Source organism: Mastigoproctus giganteus, chromosome 6 (genome assembly GCF_048544385.1).
Source record: "Mastigoproctus giganteus isolate SK-2022 chromosome 6, ASM4854438v1, whole genome shotgun sequence".
Taxonomy (NCBI): domain Eukaryota; kingdom Metazoa; phylum Arthropoda; class Arachnida; order Uropygi; family Thelyphonidae; genus Mastigoproctus; species Mastigoproctus giganteus.
In genome coordinates this window covers 230,158,081-230,178,197 of record NC_143580.1, presented here as the reverse complement: position 1 = coordinate 230,178,197, position 20,117 = coordinate 230,158,081, and the positions used below count along the sequence as shown (strand labels likewise).

Sequence of the window (20,117 nt, the reverse complement as noted above, 5' to 3'; positions counted from 1 at the left end):
AATTCAAGGAAGAACTAGTCAAACTATTGGGAGGAATGAATAGGTAAAATGGCTGGCGTAGTGTTTTTTTTTTTTTTTTTTTTTTTTTTTTTTTTTTGTCTGATGCAGTATAAGCTTGCTTTCTTGCAGAACTTACCACTGCTAATGCTAATGTTAGTGTTAATATTAAATTAATATTATTGTTCTTCAGTTGGAACTTTTTTGTAGAATTTATGTGGATATGCATGTGTATTTAGAAATGTCTGTAGCCATTTTCTAGTTTTCTAATGTCTAACTTAGAGTTCTCTTTCTTGGAATTCAAATGTATAAAAAGAAGTTAATCTGTTATAAATTAAAATAAAGTTTTTGTTGAAAATATAATAAAATATAATTTTAACAGATTATTTAATTACAGTTTTTTATTTGATTTTTTTTTTGTAATTTATCCAACAATTAAAATTGAAATGATTTTATGAATTACAGTGAAGTTGAAAAAGAGCATCGATGGGAAGAAATTAGGCGTAGACAAAGGAGAGAACGTGCAGAGAGAGCTGGTATTAGGCATCCAGGTAAATAATTCTTAAATCAACCTATGTAACTTATTTTCATAAAATTTAATTATTTTATTGTTTTAGTTTGAATTCCAAATCCTTGTAAAGTTAAATGCTTTAGTCATTTTTGATAGGCATACCGTCGAAGAGAAGAGCTAGCAACCTTCCCTTCAGATGTAAATTAAAATTCTCAAAAAAAAATTAAAATATAGAAACTAGACTGCCAATAGGGAAGAATCAACTAGGAATGGATTAGGGAAAATCTAGTTGGAACATGGAATGTTAGGGCAATTAATGGGAAAGAAGGAGAAATGGTGGGAAAATTAGAAAATAGAAAAATTAACATTTGCACACTGACAGCAACTAAAAAGAAAGGGAAAGGTATAATAAATGTAGGCAATTATATATTATCATATAGTGGGATGCAGAAAATTGAAAGAGCTGCTAATGGGATAAGGATTTTGATACATAAATCCCTGAAACAATATAATCTAGAATCTGAAAGAATATTATATGTAAAACTGAAATTGGAAAATAAATCATTAAGCATGTTAAGCATATGTGGTCTAGAAGAGGGAAACACTAAACAAGAAATTGATAAATTCTGTAGTCAATTACAAGATTTAACTAATAAAATAAACAATAAGAATGAATTATTGATAATAGCAGGAGATATAAATACTTGAAAAGTAAATAAAATAATCCAGGAATTTGTTCGCAGTTAGGTTTAGTTTTAATGAACAAACAGCAAACTAAAATGGAAATAAATTATTAATTTATTTTGGAGGCTACTTAATTTTGGAGGACTTAATTTTGGAAGCTACTAGGCTTTTCATTCCAACTAAGAAATACTGTTCAAGGTTTAATCTTAAACGGATGTCAGGTGAACTGATGAGGCTCATCGCAGAGAAGTAAAACGTGTGGGATGCATATAAAGTATCAGGTGACACAGAAGCCTATGGCAGATATAAAGTAGTCTGTAATCAAGTCACAAAGGAGGTTAGACAGGCGATGGCAGATTCCAAAAAAAAAAAAAAAATCATTGGCAAAGGATGCAAAGTTCTTTACTTCTGTAAACTCTAGAAGTAAAAGGGATGAATCAGATTGGACCACTTAACATAGATGTGTTGACTATTGATGATCATGCTCAAGTAGCTGATAAGCTGAATGAGTATTTTGCATCTACATTCACACATGAGGAGTTATTCAATGAGTGGGAGTGCCAGAAGTTTATGCCTGCTGTAACATGTAGCTAAGTGATTTTGTAATAACTTAGAGCAAAGTGGAGGAAAATTGTCGAAGTTAAACATAAAAAAGGCACCTGGTATGGATGGGATCTATCCAGTTATATTAAAGGTGGCAGCAGAGGAAGTAAGCAAACGCTTAGCAATAATTATGAGAGCTTCCTTGGATTCAGTAGAGGTCCCCATGGACTGGAGGTGTGCAAATGAGAGTTTGCACACCTCCAGTCCATGGAGGTGTGCAAACACCAATTCACAAAGGGGGGGGGGGGTTCAAAAGTTGACACAAGTAACTATAGACCTGTTAGTTTAAATTGTGTTCCAGTGAAAATAATGGAATCACTGATTAAAGAAGAATTGCAGGATCATATAGACAAGACTGCAGTAATAGTTAAGACACAATATGGGTTTGTTAAAGGGGGGTCTTGTCTGACCAATTTGATTGAATACTATGATGTGGTCACAAAGGTACTGAATGCCAAAAATAATTTTGATATCATATACTTGGATTTCAGGAAAACTTTTGATAGCGTTGCACATGGAAGACTGCTGTACAAATTGGAGAGATATGGCATTAAGGGTAAGTTGTTACAATGGATAAAGTGATTTTTGAGTGGGAGATGACAGAGAGTGGTAATCGATGGATTCTGCTCTTCATGGACAAATGTTATTAGTGTAGTTCCCCAGGGTTTGGTGTTGGGCCCATTGTTGTTTTGTATATGTCGATTAATTCGGCCCTGGAAAGATGGTGCAAGGCTCAAGGGGTAGAATTTTTTTCAGCCTGGTCTGTACTTGTTAACAGAAGGGACTGCTTCTACAGGGATAGGATACACTTAAATAGAAAGGGTGCAAGAATATTTGCTGATGCTATCGAGGCAGTGTTGGTACAAGTAAACACATGGGTTGTGTTAGGGTAGCTAAGAAAAAGAACAGGTGCATGTATACTTGCGTGTACACCAATGCTAGGAGTTTGGTAAATAAATTTGATGAATTTGAGGTATTGCTCAAAGCATCAAAGGCGGATATTGTTGGGATATCAGAGACGTGGTGTCACACAGATATAATGAATACAGAACTGGAATTTGGGGAGTACAATGTCTACAGAAAGGATAGACAGGATAGGAAAGGAGGAGGGGTTATGCTATTAGTTAAGAAACACATAAAATCCAAGGAAGTGAAGCCAGTCGACATCGCTGGACAGTGCAGTGTTGAGTCAGTTTGGTGTGACATAAGCATTGGGAGATCAAAATTGAGAGTAGGAGTGTGCTATAGGCCTAACGACTCTGTTGAGTATAATAAGAAACTGTATAGGGAAATAGAGTGGGCCAGTAAATCAGAGAGTCTTATAATGGGGGATTTTAATTTTTCAGATATTGACTGGAATTTGGGGACTGGTCACTCACACACTAGCAAGGCTTTTGTGGATTTATTGGATGATTGTTTTCTACATCAGCATGTTTGGGAGGCAACTAGAGGGAGTAATACTCTTGATTTGATTATCAGTAGTGATTCTTCATGCATTAAGAATCTGCAGATAAATGAACCACTAAGTGGCAGTGATCACAGTGTGCTGAAGTGGGATTTACTCAAAGAGGTAAAGGGAAGGGTTATTGCTTTCGTAAAGGCGACTACGATGGACTGAGACAGTATTTAAATTCTATACAGTGGGACCAACTGATGATGTTACGAACAGCAAATTCAAAATGGGAAGCATTCAAAGAACTTATCTTGGAACCTACTAGGCTTTACATACCAACTAAGAAATATTGTTCAAGGTTTAGGCCTAAATGGATGTTAGATGAACTAATGAGATATAGTGTAGAGAAGAAAAATGCATGGGATACATATAAATTAACACATGACACAGAAGCTTATGATAGATATAAGTTGATCTGTAACAAAGTTACAAAGGAGGTTAAGCAGGGAAGGCAGATTACGAGAAATCTTTGGCAAAGGATGCAAAGAAAAACAGCAAAGAGTTCTTTACTTATGTAAACTCTAGAAGGAAGGGGATGAATCAGATTGGTCCACTTGATATTGATGGTTCAACTGTTGATGATCCTGCTCAGGTAGCTAACAAACTAAATGAATATTTTGCATTGACATTCACACATAAGGAGTTATTCAGTGAGGGGGAATGCCAGAGGTGTATTCAACTCTGGCAGTAAGCTAGATAATCTTGTAATAACTAAGAGTAAAGTGGAGGAGAAATTGTTGAAGATAAACACAAGAAAGGCATCTGGGGTGGATGGGATCTATCCAGTTATATTAAAGGAGGCAGCAAAGGAAGTAAGCAAACCCTTAGCCATAATTGTGAGAGCTTCCTTAGACTCAGGGGAGGTACCAATAGACTGGAGATGTGCAAATGTGACCCAAATACACAAAGGAGGATCAAAGGCTGGCACAAGTAATTATAGCCCTTTGAGTTTAACTTCTGTTCCAGGAAAATTAATGGAGGCACTTGTTAAAGAAGCACTGCAGGATCATCTAGACAAGACTTCAGTTATAGCTCGGAAACAGCATGGTTTTGTTAAGGGGAAGTCTTGCCTGACCAATTTGATTGGATACTATGATACAGTCACAAAAGAACTAAATGCAGGGAATAACTTTGATATTATATACTTGGATCTTAGAAAGGCTTTTGATACTGTTACACATGGAAGACTGCTGCACAAATTGGAGCAGTGTGGCGAGGCAAATTGCTGCTATGGATAAAGCGGTGTTTGAGGGGGAGAAGGCAGAGAGTGGTAATCAATGGACACTGTTCATCGTGGACTAATGTTATTAGTGGAGTCCCTCAGGGTTCAGTGTTGGGTCCATTATTGTTTTCTGTATTTATAAATAATATTGATGATGGTATATCAAGCTTAATGTCCAAGTTTGCAGACGATACAAGGGTTGGCAGGGTTGTTAAGGACACTACTGACGCTATGCTGCTGCAACAGGATCTGGAAAGGTTGAGCAGATGGGCTGAGAGGTAGTAGTAGTAGTAGTAGTGGCATGTGATGCAAGAAAGCAAGTGTATGAGCTTATGCAGCATCAGCCAAAAAAAAAAGAAAAATCACACCATTCCCTCCAAATGCCTGTCCATTTCCTCCTTAAATTTATTCAACCTATCAACTTCCACAACAACAGATGGAAGTTTCTTCCAGCAATTAACCACCCGCTGGCTAAAGGCAAATTTCCGCACATCTATTCTACATCTGTCTTTTCTTAATTTGAATTTATGCCCCCTTAGGTTCTTAATCTGAACAAGTGGAAAGATCCCAGCAGAATTCAGCGTGCTCAACCCATTCAAGGCCTTATACACCTCAAATCAGATCACCGCGCAGGTGCCTAGTCTCCAGCCACTGCAATTTGCAGAACTTAAGCCTCTCTTGGTAAGAGGATCTCTTCATTCCCCTCACCAATCTTGTTGCCCTTCTCTGTACACGCCCAAGTAAATCTACATCCTTCCTAAAATGAGGCCTCCAGACGTGTACGCAGTACTCAAGGTGTGGCCTGACCATTGCCTTATACAGAGGGACAATCACCTCCTTCTCCCTGCTAGCAAAATTCCTATATATCATTGACAAAACCCCATGACCTGCCCTGGCAGCCTGTCTGCATTGCTCAGAAAACTTCATATCTGACTGCACAATTACTCCCAGGTCTTTTTCATTTTCTACCACCTTAAATGTAGTACCACACAGTTGGTACGTTTCTCTGGGGTTATTCTACCCATATGCAGTACTTTGCATTTGTCAAGGTTAAACTTCAGTTGCCACTTCTTAGCCCATCTGCCCATATTATCTAGATGCTGTTGCAGTAGCACACTGCCATTACTGTCATTAACAACCCTGCCAACCTTTGTATCATCTGCAAACTTCGACATTAAGCCTGATATACCTTCATCAATATCATTGATAAATATACAAAACAACAGTGGATCTTACACCGAACCCTGTGGGACCCCACTAATAACATTAGTCCACGAAGAGCAGCACCCATTGATTACCACCCTCTGTCTTCTCCCACTTAACCATCCTTTTATCCATTGTAGCAACTTACCCTTAATACCATTCTGCTCCAATTTGTACAATAGTTTTCCATGCGCAACAGTGTCAAAAGCTTTCCTGAAATCCAAATATATGATATCAAAATTATTTTTTGCATCCAGTTCCTTTGTAACTACATCATAATATCCTATCAAATTTGTCAGACAAGACTTTCCCTTAACAAACCCATGCTGTGTCTGAATTATTGCTGCAGTCTTGTCTAGATGATCCTGCAATGCATCTTTAACCAGCTCCATTATTTTACCTGGAACAGAAGTTAAACTAACTGGTCTGTAATTACTCGTGTCACCCTTCGATCCCCCCTTTGTGAATTGGGGATACATTTGCACATCTCCAGTCCGTGGGAACCGCCCCTGAGTCCAAGGATGCTCTCATAATTATGGCTAAGGGTTTGCTTAGTTGCTTTGCCGCCTCCTTTAATATAACTGGATAGATAACATCCACCCCAGGTGCTTTTCTTATGTTTAACTTGAACAATTTCTCCTCCACTTTGCTTTTAGTTATTACAAAATCATTAAGTATCCTGCTACAATTTGATAACCTTCTGCCATTTTCAAACCTTAATAATTCCTCATGTGTGAATGTAGATGCAAAATACTCATTCAGTTTGTTTGCTATCTGAGCATGATCATCAACAGTCGAACCATCGATGTGAAGTGGACCAATCAGATTTATCCCCTTCCTTTTAGAGTTTTTTTTTTTTTTTTTTTTTTATGTGAACCCCAAACACGAGAGGTATTAGGACCTATAGTACTTAGTACCGTGCTTGGGTTTGAGGTTAAGAAGACGAAAGAAGATATTTGTTGACATTGGACTTGAACTTCTGTAGATTGTAATTTTCAGGAAATACGTATGAAGGAAGGTTGTTCCAGAAAACGGCAGTTGAATGAATAAATGAGGAAGATGAAAAGTTGGTTCTGTGGGTTTGAAGTTGGACAGTAAATGGATGTTGGCTGGTGGCGGCACGTGTTCGGACTGTTTTGAAAGAGAGAGCAGGAATTATAGAAGCCAATTCAGAAGAACAGTGCCCATGGAAGTATCTGTAGAAGAGGCATGCAGCAGAAACAGTGCGTCTATGAGAAAGCGGGTGGAGAGACTCTGTTAGAGATGAATCATTAATTAACCTAACTGCCCTCTTCTGAATGGAATCAAGAAGCCGGAGAGAGGTTTTGGGGGCACCACCCGAGATATGGGAACAATATTCCATGGCAGGGCGAATTTGCGATTTATACAGAGTGAGCAGCTGTTTGGAAGAAAAGTAACGCCGAGAGCGAAAGAGAAAACCAAGTTTTTTAGATGCAGAGGAAGCAATATTTGTAATGTGCTTGTGCCAAGAGAGATTAGAAGTCAGGGTAATCCCCAAAAGAGATATATCATTTTGCCTAGAAATCAGAGTGTCACTAAAGATAAGCATAGGAGTAGAAGAATCCTTTTTGCGAGATATAACTCAAGACTGAGTTTTAGAAGGGTTGAAATCAACTAAGTTGTCTTTGCCCCACTGGAGAATTACCTGAAGATCGGCATTTAAGGAATTGGTAGCAGATTTTCGAGAAGTTGAAGCTGATTGAGCAGGACAAGGTTTCTCAAAATGGAAAGTTGAATGCAATGTGCTATCATCAGCAAAACTATGGATAGGATTTCCAGTCAATGGAAGAAGGTCATTGATATACAAGAGGAAAAGAGTGGGGGAAAGAATTGAACCTTGGGGGACACCGGCATTAGTAGAGAAGTTAGAAGACAGAGAGCCATCTACCATCACCCTCAGTGAGCGATCAGAGAGAAAACTGGATAACCAATTACTAAAACCAGTTGGCAAACCATAAGATGGAAGCTTGTTTAGAAGACCTTTATGCCAAACACGATCAAAAGCCTTTGAGATGTCAAGAGCAACTACTTGTGTTTCACCGAACCTTTCCATTGAATTAGTCCATAAATGGGTAACATAAGCCAGAATATCTCCAGTGGATTGACACTGACGGAATCCATACTGGTGATTGTTGATCAGACGGAAGGTTTCTAGGTAGTTTAAGAGTTGGCGGTTAATTGATTTCTCCATTACTTTAGAAAGAGTAGAAGTAATTGCAATGGGACGATAATTGGATGGGAGGGATTTGTCACCCTTTTTAGGAACTGGCTGGATATGAGCAAATTTCCAAGCAGAAGGAAAAACACCTTTCGAATAAGAAAGTGAAAAAAGGCGGCAAAGAATAGGAGTAAGTTCAGGAGCACAGGTTTTGAGAACAAGTGGAGAAATACCATCAGGACTGGAGCTTTCTTAGCAATCAAGATTCATCAAAATCCTTCTGATATCCTTTTGACGGAAGACCACAGGAGGCATTGAATGGAGCGTGTTGGGAATGGTGGGAGCTGTTTACCAAGATCATTAATACATGAGCTGGAAGAAAAATGGGATGCTAGAAGGTCAGCTTTATCCTTGGCTGAAGTGGCAACAGAACCATCTGGTTTGGACAGAAGTGGGAGTAAAGATGGTCAAAAGTTGCGGCCAATAGCTTTGGCAAGAGACCAGAATGCTCGGCTACCATTAGGGCAAGAAGCAAGTTTTCTACTCTTAGCCTGTTCAAACTCTAGTTTGGACTAGTTAATAACTGCTTTACAACTGTTGCGAGCTTTGGTGTAGGCAGAAAATGAAACTATCAAATTGTAGCAGGATACTTAATGATTTTGTAATAACTAAAAGCAAATTGGAGGAGAAATTGTTCAAGTTAAACATAAGAAAAGCACCTGGGGTGGATGGGATCTATCCAGTTATATTAAAGGAGGCGGCAAAGCAACTAAGTTTATATAAGTAAAGAAATCCTTGCTATTTTTCTTAGCATCTTTTGCCAAGGATTTCTCGTAATCTGCCTTCGCCTGCCTAACCTCCTTTGTGACCTGATTACAGACTAGCTTATATCTGCCATAGGCTTCTGAGTCGCTTGAAAATTTATATGCATTCCATGCATTTTTCTTCTCTGTTATGAGTCTCCTTAGTTCATTAGATAACCATTTAGGCCTAAACCTTGAACAATATTTCTTAATAGGTATGAAACTTTTAGTAGCATCCACTATTAATTCCTTGAATGCTTCCCACTTAGAATTTACTGTTGGTAACATCGTCAGTTGATCCCACTGTACAGAATTTAAAAACTGTCGGAGACCACTGTACTCACCTTTACGGAAGCAAAAACCCTTTCCTTTACCCCTGATGGTAATTAAATCTTTACGTAAATCCCACATCAGTACACTGTGATCACTGCCACCTAGTGGTTCCTTTATCTGCAAATTCTTAATACACGAATGATCACTGCTGATAACCAGATCAAGAGTATTACTTTCTCTGGTTGCCTCTCGAACATGCTGCTGCAGAAAACAATCATCCAATAAATCCACAAAAGTCTGACTAGTGTGTGAGTGACCAACCCACGTGGCAAATGAAGTTTAACATTGACAAATGTAAAGTACTACCTATGGGAAACAGCAACCCCAGAGCATCTTACCAACTCTATGGTACTACACTGACAGTGGTAGAGAATGAAAAGGAACTGGGGGTAATTGTGCAGGCAGATATGAAGTTCTCTGAGCAGTGCAGATGGGCTGCAAGAGTAGCTCATGGTGTCTTATCAATGATATACAGGAATTTTTCTAGCAGGGATAAGGAGGTAATTATTCCCTTGTATAAGGCAATGGTCAGGCCACACCTTGAGTACTGTATACATGTCTGGAGGCCTCATTTCAAGAAGGATATAGAGCTGCTGGAACGAGTACAGAGAAGGGCAACAAGATTAGTGAATGGAACAAAGGGTTGCTCTTATGAAGAAAGGCTTAAGTTTTGCAAATTACAGTGTCTGGAGACTAGGCACCGGCGAGATGATCTGGTAGATGTGTATAAAGCCTTGAATGGTTTGAGCATGCTCAATGCTGATGGGATTCTGCCTCTTGCTCAGAATAATCACCCGAGAGGGCATAAATTCAAATTGAGGAAAGACAGATGTAGGATACATGTGCGGAAATTTGCCTTTAGCCAGCGGGTAGTTGGTTGGTGGAACAGACTTCCATCGTTTGTTGTGGAAGTTGATAGCCTAAATAAATTTAAGGTTCAGCTGGACAGGTATTTCGAATGAACGGAGGGGTGAAGTGGAAGGTTTTTTTTTTTTTTTTTTTTGGCTGATGCTGCATAAGCTTGCTTTCTTGCATCATATGCCTATGCTAATGCTAATATTTATCAATGATATTGATGAAAGTATTTCAAGTTTAATGTCCAAGTGTGCATATGATATAAAGGTTGGCAGGGTTGTTAACGACAGTATAGAGAGTATGCTACTCCAATTGGATCTAGATAAGTTTGGCAAATTGGCTGAGAAGTGGCAACTGAAGTTTAACATTGACAAATTCAAAGTACTACATATGGTTAGCTGTAACCGAAGAGAAAATACCAACTATGTGGTACTACACTCAGGGAAGTGGAAAGTGAAAAAGATATGGGGTTAATTGTTCAGTCCAATATGAAGTTCGCTGAGCAGTGCCGACAGGCTGCCAGGACAGGCCATGGAACCTTGTCAATGATATATAGGAATTTTTCTAGCAGGGACAAGGAGGTGATTATCCCATTATACAAGGCAATGGTCAGGCCACACCTAGAGTACTGTGTACAAGTCTGAAGGCCTCATTTTAGGAAGGATGTAGAGTTGCTAGAACGAGTAAAAAGAAGGGGAACAAAGGGGTGCTCTTACCAAGAAAGGCTTTAGTTCTGCAAATTGCAGTGCCTAGAGAGTTGGCACCTGCAAGGTGATCTGATTGAGGTGTATAAGGCCTTGAATGGCTTGAGCAAGCTGAATGCTAATGGGATTCTTCATCATGCTCAGATTAAGAACCTGAGGGGACACAGATTCAAATTGAGGAAAGACAGCTGTAGAATATGTGCGGAAATTTGCCTTTAGCCAGCGGGTAGTTGATTGGTGGAACAGACTTCCATCTTTTGTTGTGGAAGTTGATAGCCCAAATAAATTTAAGGCTGAACTGGTAAGGCATTTGGAAGAAATGGAGGTGGAAATAGGAGTGTTTTTTTTTTTTTTGACTGTTGCCGCATAAGCTTGCTTTCTTGCATCGTATGCCTCTACTAATGCTAATACTAATTCACTTTTGGTAACATTATCAGTTGGTACCACTCTATAGTATTTAAAAACTGCATGAGACCTCTGTAGTCACCTTTACGAAAACAAAACCCTTCTTTTTACCCTTGATTGTAGTTACATTTTGACAGTATATCAGTACACTGTCACTTAGTGGTTCCTTTATGAGCAAATTCCTAATGCATGCATCATCACTGCTGAAAATCAGATCAAGGGTATTAATCCCTCTGGTTGCCCCTTGAACATGTTGCTGCATAAAACAATCCTCTAATAAATCCACAAAAGTCTTACTAGAGTGTGAGTGACCAATGCACAAGTTGCAATCAATATCAGGAAAGTTAAAATCTCCTATTACAAGACAGTCTGATTTACTGGCCCATTCTATATCTCTGCACAACTGTTCATTGTACTCATCAGCACACGCTTCTTGATTAGACTGGGATTTGAGCCCATCACCACCAAATACAGAGGATGCGGAAAAGTCAGGTAATGGCCACCGCATATTCTTGGAGCAATATGGCCTTGGTTGCTAATGCTCCTAAATAACAGCAACAACTCATCAACATCATTAGGCGTATAACATACTCCTACTCTCATTTTCCCTTTCCCAGTGTTGCACTAAACAGACTCAACGTTGCACTGTCCACCTGTGTCAACTGGAGGCATTTCCTTAGATTTTATGTGTTTCTTTTTAGCCTTAGCATTAGTAGAGGCATATGATGCAAGAAATCATGCTTATGCAGCATCAGCCAAAAAAAAAAAAAAAAAAAAAATCGCTCCCATTTCACACCTCCGTTCTTTCCAAATACCTGTCCAGCTCAGCCTTAAATTTATTTAGGATATCAACTTCCACAACAAAAGATAGAAGTCCACCAATCAACTGCCCGCTGGCTAAAGGCAAACTTCCGCACATCCATCCTACAACTGTCTTTCCTCAATTTCAATTTCTGCCCTCCCAGGCAATTATTCTGAGCAAGAGGAAGAATCATGCTGAAACCATTCAAGGCTTTATGCACCACAGTCAGATCACCTCACAGGTGCCTAGTCTCCAAACACTGTAATCTGCAAAACTTAAGCCTTTCTTCATAAGAGCAACCCTTCATTCCATACTTAACTAACAGCATAACCCCCTCCTACCTTCCTACCCTGTCTCTCCTTTCTGTACACATTGTATTCCCCAAATTAATATTTTTTGTTAGGAGCATAATTGTACATTGTGAACAAACAAAATGTTATATGAGTAAAAATTCTATTATAAATAAAGATTATTGTTAACATATCTCTTTTTTATTATTAATATTCCTTATATTATAAACAAATAATACATGTTATAAATAAAAAGTGCAGTTGATAAAGTACATATTTATTATAATTAAACAGTCTGGGGGACGTTGGCACAGAGTTGAATGAAAGTTAGAAGTGGATCATGAGAAAAAAAGGTTGAGAACCACTGATTTAAAGGACAGTCAGAGGACTTCTAAAAACTGGTCTGTATTGAAAGGTGGCAAAAACATGTAATTTTTGTCTGGTGATAAAGTCTGAATATGTCTGATTTTGAATGGTTACCGAGCTGGTACTGTTTGAATTTAAAAAAACAGGTATGGAATTTTCAGTAGTAAAAATTGTATAAATAATAAAATATAAATAAGAATAGGCAGACACATACCTAGTAAAATGTTTATTCATACTAAGTAAATTCTTATATTTATTTTTATTATTTTTTTAACATTTAAATCTCCATACCATTTTTTAAAATTCAAACAACCATAGCTCTGTAACCATTCAACACCACACACCCTGATGTAGCTGAGTGATCAGGAGTGAGAGTGCAATAGCACACGCTCTTTGAGTGGACCATGGTTCAAGCCTATTATGATTGGTAAATAAGATTAACAATTTTATTCCTAATTTGTTGTAAATTTCTCTGACTGTTGTAGTTGTGCCAGAGTATAAACAAGAACATTTATTTATATAAACTTTTTTTCTCAGAATTACCTTTCCTCCTGAATTTCCCTTATATTTTTAATTAATATATATATTTTTTAATTTTGAGAGGTTTTTGGATTCCAATTTCTCGGGTCATTGTGAACATTTGCAGATTTTCCTAGTTTAAATAAAATTTGATAACTATTCGTTGCTCCATTGCAAAATCATGATATTATTATTATTATTATTATTATTAGCTGTATGGTACAAGGAAGCCTGAGGCTTATGCTGCACCAGCCAAAAAAAAAAAAAAAGAAATTTCTGAATTACCCCGAGAGAGAGAGAGAGAGAGAGAGAGAGAGAGAGAGAGAGAGAGTAGAAGGGAATCACCAAGAAAGAGAAGATTGATGATATTCAGCTCAGGTTCCTGGGTGTGCCAAGCCCATACTCACCAGATGTGAGCCCCTGGGGTTTATGGAATGCTAATGCTACTAACGAAACTGGTTGTTACTTGCAACCTGTCAGCCTACTGGGCAATCTTTGTACCACCATTTGTCGTTGGAAGTATGACCTACCTACAACATACCACTTCTGTTTGTTTTTAAACTCATTGAACATAACTACAACAGCACCAGTCTGGGAACTTTGTTGCCTCACCTCATGGTTATATTGAAGAATGACTTTTTTATTTTGGGCACAGAGAAAATCAAATTCAGGAGCTGCTTATATTCCTATATATTTGGTATATTCATATTTTGAATGAGATCATCAAAATAAACATTTGAATAATTTAATTTTTTTTAATAATTTTATTTAATAAACAATGTGAGAACTTTTAATATATCATTCATACCAATATAAATTGCTGGGTTGTCTAGTAATTTTTTTTTATTTTTCCTTTCAGCTAATCTGGAACAGTATATGTTGAAGAGTGGCTTTAGCATGTCAGATATTAAAGGTTTGTGCAATTTGAGTCTTTTTTATATATTTTTTTACTTGGTTAGAGTAAAACAAATATGTTTTTCTTATTCCTATTGAGGTTGTTTGAAGTCTTTGAATCTATATCTTTTTCAGTTATATACTTGTATAAGCAAGTTTGAATCCAAAATATTTGAAACAGTTGATCTGTTCAAGGACCTTGGTTTCACAATTTTGCTTCTCATTGAAGGAATGAGCTCTTTGAATGCACGATGGCAAAGCTATATATTACACATTTTTATTTTTATTATACTACAAGCATGATTCAAAATGTAATTGTACTATAAAAATGATAGTAAATTCCAACAATGTAGTAGCATTTCTAATGCAGCTTTGGAAGGACAGTGACTGTGAGGATGAGCATTCCACTCCACAAATCTATCATAAAATCTATCCATGTTGCCACTCTTTGCATTCATTGATGTTAGGACCTTGTTGACCTGGGCAATGTCCCAGTCAGTATGTTGTGATTGCTTTATCTTACCACAGTGACAGGTTTTGTAGGACAAAACTGAAGGATAATAATCATTAGAACTTTTTAATCTTTTCCTGGCTTAGAAAAAGAAGAACAATTGCTTTGTGGCAGCAGGAAACTAGTCTACACAAAAGATTCTGTTACATACAGATTTTATTATTATTATTATTATTATTATTTCTCCCTGATGGGTGATTCCATCCTGTGATGGGTATTGGTACCAATTTCACAAGGTGGTTATGTCCAGCTGTTATTATTGTTGGTCGAAGAACCCTTTGACTATCCTACAGCAAGGCCAGCTCAAGGATATATGGTGCTCCTAATCCACATTGACTGATGGCGCCCCCAACGTTTCTTATGGGCTTTGTTTTTGGGAGGAGGGGCAGCATTGGCACCCCCTAAACATTGGAGTCTACCTGGCTTTACCCTAAAGCTGGCTCTGTTACAGGTGTTCAGGATTGTGACTTTCTGAAGTTCCTTGTAGGTGTTCTCTGGGAGACCTATTGCTGATAGGCTCTTATGTAGAGTTTTTGTCACCATACTGGTCGTTGACATGGTGATAGGGATGGTGTTGTTACTTGTTGCATGTGCCACATCTCTTTAATCTCCTGTCTTAGGTATGTGTACTTCCTTATCTTTTCCTCTTAGGTTTTCTGGAGATTTCCAGTGTTGGGCACCACTATGTTGATCAGGTAGGTAACCTCTTCTTTCTTTTCAATGAGAGTTATATCCAGTCTGTTGTGCAAGATTGTCTTGTCTGTTATTGTGGTGTGGTCCCAATACAGCTTGTGGGTTGGGGTCTCTAGTATGGCCTGGCATTCATACTTGTAATATTCTGCACTCTCTTTCATCAGCTGGTATTTCCTTGCTAGCTTCTGATGTATTATCCTGATGACCTGGTCGTGTTTATGAGTATCTTCCATCTGAGTGATCACCCTACATCCTGTGGTGATGTGTTGGATAGTTTCTGAGGAGAGATGGCATTGTCGACATATGTTGACAATACCATCTGGCCTCATATGTGGCGCCTCCGTAGCCAGGTGGGCAGGAGCAGCAGTGCGTAGCATACGCTTCTTGATTAGACCGGGGTTCGAGCCCGTGCCCACCAAATATGGAGGATGCGGAAAGGTCAGGGAATGACCACCGCATATCCCCGGAGCAATATGGCCTTAGTTGCTAATGCTCCTAAAAACCAAATAACAAACAAACAACAGCCTCATATGTCATCTGTCACTTCAGGTTCCTTAGCAACGTATTTTCTATAGTTTCTGGTGTTGATATCTGGTAAGCATAAATCCTTACCAGATATCAACCTTGAATGGTAACCATAAATCCTTCTGTCTTGGAGAAGAGCATTTCACTTGTGAGCCATGCATTGGAAGCTAATTTACCTATATGGTCTTGAAGGAGGTCATTATAGTGTCTACCATGGAGTATCTTCTTTGCCCATCTTTCTAACTTTGTTTGTTGTATCCGTGCTGGAGGGATCTCCTTGCTTAAGTTGAGTGGGGTGTGCCTCTTTTGTGTCTTTCTTATGGCCTGGTAGAGTGGTGCTGTTTTTCTGGACGTAATCCTTCAGGTTTTCTGTTTCTTTCTTTTGTTGCTCAACAAGGTCTATTGAGCCACTTCCTTCTTCTTTTCTGAGCTATTGTCAGCCTCTCTATGGCTGACTTTGGGTGGTGTTGGAGGCTCTTGGTCATCATTTGAGTAGGCTTCTGAGTCTCTGATGGTATTTTTCAGTCAGGGCAGGCCTTGATATCCTTCTTCTGTAACTGCTGGGCCCGCATCGTCCCCAGGTACCAGTCTGCAGTTGGTGGTTTTGGCCGGCTAATTTCTCCTTATACAAACCATGGGTCTTACATTTGTCTAGTCCAAATTCCATCTTTATGCCATTTCTGAATTCTTCGGTGATCCAGAGTAGCTGTTTGAGTTGCCTCTCAATTCCTGCATAGAGCTTGATGTCATCCATGTACATTAGGTGGAAGAGGGCATACAGGTTTACTTACTTGCTGTTGATGAACATGGTGGATAGTGGGTTGAGTGCTAGAAAGAAACACAGTATGCTCACGGCATCTCTCTGAAAGATTCCTCTCCTAATGCTTGTGATGTTCTTGACTTTGATGGTGGTACTCCATTTCATTATGGTTGCCTCTAGGAATTTTGTTACTGTCAGATTGACTTTAGGTCTTCAGCGTCTCTGTTAGCCAGCTATGAGGCATGGAGTCAAAGGCCTTATGGTAGTTGATGTAGGCTATGCACAGGTTGTGGTGCTTCTTGTCAGCTTGCTCCATAACTGCAGCATCAATGGTTAATTGTTCCTTGTATCTTTTTCTCATCCACACATCCCTTCTTCTTCTTGGCCATGATATTCTGACTCTCCAAGTGGTCCGATATCTTCTTGTTTGTGCAGCTGGTCAGGATCTTGTACATTGTTGGGAGACAGGTGATTGGCCTGTATTTTTTCAGGTTTCTTGTATCTTCATCCTTAGCCTTCAGGTATGCAATTTCTTGAGTAAGAAACTCTGGGATTGGCTCTGAGTGATTTATCATGCAGTACACACTGACTTAAGTATAGTCTTTGTCACTCCCCAAGTTACCATTTTGTAATCACATTAAAAGCGCTATCTAAATTCCATTGGATGTGCTGTTTAACAGATTGCTACCCTCTTCTGTGTCTGTGAGCTTCTTCTGGCTTGCAAATTCTTCTCTTCATAAATTCTCTTCACAAATTCTTCTCTCCACCTATTGATCTGTTGGAATGGTTCAGATAAGAACAACAAAGATTAGTGAGGGGGAACAAATGGGTGCTCTTAAAAGGAAAGTATTTAGTTCTGCAGATTGCAGCATCTGGAGACTAGGCGGTATCTGATTGTGGTGTTTATTGCTTTGATTGAATTGAGTAAGCTAATTGCTGATGACATCCTTCCTCTTTCTCAGACTACACACATGATGGTGAGGGAGATATAAATTAAATTTGCCTCTAGCCAGCAGGTTTGGTAGAACCAGTTAATCCAGCCAGCAGAATTGTTAGAACAAAATTCCATCAGGTGTTGTGGAAGTGGGTAGTTCAAATAAATTCAAGGAAGAACTAGTCAGATGGAGAGAAGGAAGGGATAGTGATATGCTGTATATGCTTGCTTTCTTGCACATTTACCACTACTAATACTAATACTAAATTCATAACCACCTTCCTCTATGCTGAAATCCTCTGTGGAACTGAAATCTGGGCATCAGGTGCTCATTCTAACATGAAGCACATTTATGCTGAGGAATACTTGCCTCACAAAAATTACATATTCTTCCTGCTCAATGAAAACCAGCAGTAGCAAAATTACTGGGCCTAACGAGAATGCCACATATGGTTGGTCAGAAAGCTTGTGTTCATTGCTAAAATGGTCGCTGGCATTATATTGGAGCCCAATATATGGGACTTATGTTCATGGTACATCTTCCCCTACACATCTAAGATTAACCTAGTGGAAATTATGCATTCCAACAGGCTTATTTTATCAAACCATTTTCTACTCATGCAGATGCTTGGGTAGAAAATGGTTTGATACTCCCTTGCTGACTCATCATCATAAATGTGTGAACTGAGCCATTCAGTATAGGTGCCTCCGTAAACAGGTGGGAAGGAGCAGCAGTGCGTAACACACGCTTCTTGATTAGACCGGGGTTCGAGCCCGTCACCACCAAATACGGAAGATGCGGAAAGGTTAGGGAATAACCACCGCATATCCCGGAGCAATATGGCCTTAGTTGCTAATGCTCCTAAAAACCAAATAACAATAACAATAACCATTCAGTATTTGCCACTTTGTATCTGGATTTAGCACCTCCAGCTGTGGATGGACAACCCACCATTATCTTGAGCTTGACTATTAAGTCTTTCCCCATACACAAATTTGTTATGGTGTTCCTTCCTGTCATTACAGAAGTTCTATAAATTTTATATTTTGTTTTTGTTTTTCCCATATATTATTTTTCTACATGTACGAGGTGCAAGCCAAAAGTTTCCAGACCAGGACAATAAAATTAATTTAGACTTTTGTTAGTTACAATTTGGCATTGTCTTCTTTAAAGTAGTACCCTCGAGAGTCTATATATCAATCCCAGCTGTTCTCTTATTATTTGAAGCATCACTGGCGCCTCCACAGCCAGGTGGGAAGGAGCAGCAGTGCGTAGCACACGCTTCTTGATTAGACTGGGGTTCGAGCCCGTCACCACCAAATACGGAGGATGCGGAAAGGTCAGGGAATGACCACCGCATATCCCGGAGCAATATGGCCTTAGTTGCTAATGCTCCTAAAAACCAAATAACTAACTAACTAACTAAGCATCACTGGAATTCCTTTCGTGATGCTGTCCAACACTTTCTGTGGTTCAGCTTGAATCTCTGCAATGTCTTTAAAACTTCATCCTTTTAATTGGATTTTCATTTTGCGGAACAGGATGAGTTAGTTCTTCCCTCCCTATTCTTCCGACCTGACCCTCTGTGACCAGGAAGCCAAGTTGGGAGAATAGTGAGAGTGTGGGACCATTGCCATTTTGTTATTGGCTAGAGACTACCAACTTGACAAAGCTGTGTGGACTGGTGCATTGTTATGATGCAGAGACCAATCCTGTGTGCATTATTTTTCTTGGTGTTTTCTCCTGACATCCTCCTTCAAACACATCAGGACTCTGATGTAGAACTGGTGATTTACAGTTTAGCTTGAAGGAGGCAGAAGGAACTCCTGATGAACAATTTCCTCATTGTTGAAGAAAGCAATCGGCATGTTCTTAACATTTTATTTGATCTGCCTTGATTTTTTCGACATGATGATGAGATGATGGACTTTTCCACTTGGAGGACTGTCACTGTTTTTGGTTCTTTATTTCTAAACCTAGCTATCATCCCTTTTTAAGACATCTTGGAAAGGAAGTTGCTGTTTTTCTGGCTTGTGCTTGCAGTTCTTTGCACACAGAAGGCGACTTCAGTTTCTATTTATCACTTAGCAATTAGGGCACAAATTTTGTAGCACTCCATCTCATGTTTAAATTTTCAATCAAAATGTATTTGCATGTACTGCATAATGAGCCTAGAATGTCACAAATATCATTAATTGTGACAGTCTGTCTTCATGGATGATGTCATACACTCTTTTTCAACATTTTCATCAGTCTGATTTGATGATGGATGACCTGAGTGCTCAAATCGTTAACTGAAATTTGGCCTCCTTGAAAATATGAATAATATTAAAAAGTTTTTATCCAAAGCACGTCTAAGCATTTTGTAAATCTCCAAAGGTGGTTTCCTAAGCTAATGACAAAATTTGATTCAAATTCGCTGTTCCTTAACATTTGACATCTTACTTGGCTACAAAAATTGTAAGACATGCTCAATAGAAACACACTTAAACACCATTTGCACTAAAAACACATCCTACTGGTGTTAAAATCACCACAGTATCTCACAATAAATTAAGTCAGTGGTATCAAATGGTGCACTGCACTGCTATACTACATGTGATTAGTGTCCCAGGCTGGAAACTATTGGCTTGCCAGTCATACCATTTTGTGTATGAAATATCCATTTACTTTGTGCACCTCTGGCAACTTGCCATGATGGGAATAAAGATTATTTATTTCATTTATTCATTTTACTCAAGGTACAGCCTAACATTTGCTTTATACAGTTGGTGCCTCCATAGCCAGGTGGGAAGGAGCAGCAGTGGGTAGCACATGCTTCTTGATTAGACCGGGGTTCGAGCCCATCACCACCAAATATGGAGGATGCG

General features: G+C 38.8%; 1 protein-coding gene across 1 annotated transcript in view; it reads left to right on the top strand.

Moving 5' to 3' along the window:
* The window catches only part of RyR (Ryanodine receptor), an 841,404-nt gene that overhangs the window by 139,999 nt on the left and 681,288 nt on the right, over positions 1 to 20,117 (top strand). Inside the window, exons 21-22 of the mRNA XM_090376454.1 lie at positions 463 to 548; positions 13,789 to 13,842. Coding sequence (XP_090232580.1) covers positions 463 to 548; positions 13,789 to 13,842 — 140 coding nt within the window. The remainder of the gene's footprint in view (positions 1 to 462; positions 549 to 13,788; positions 13,843 to 20,117) is intronic.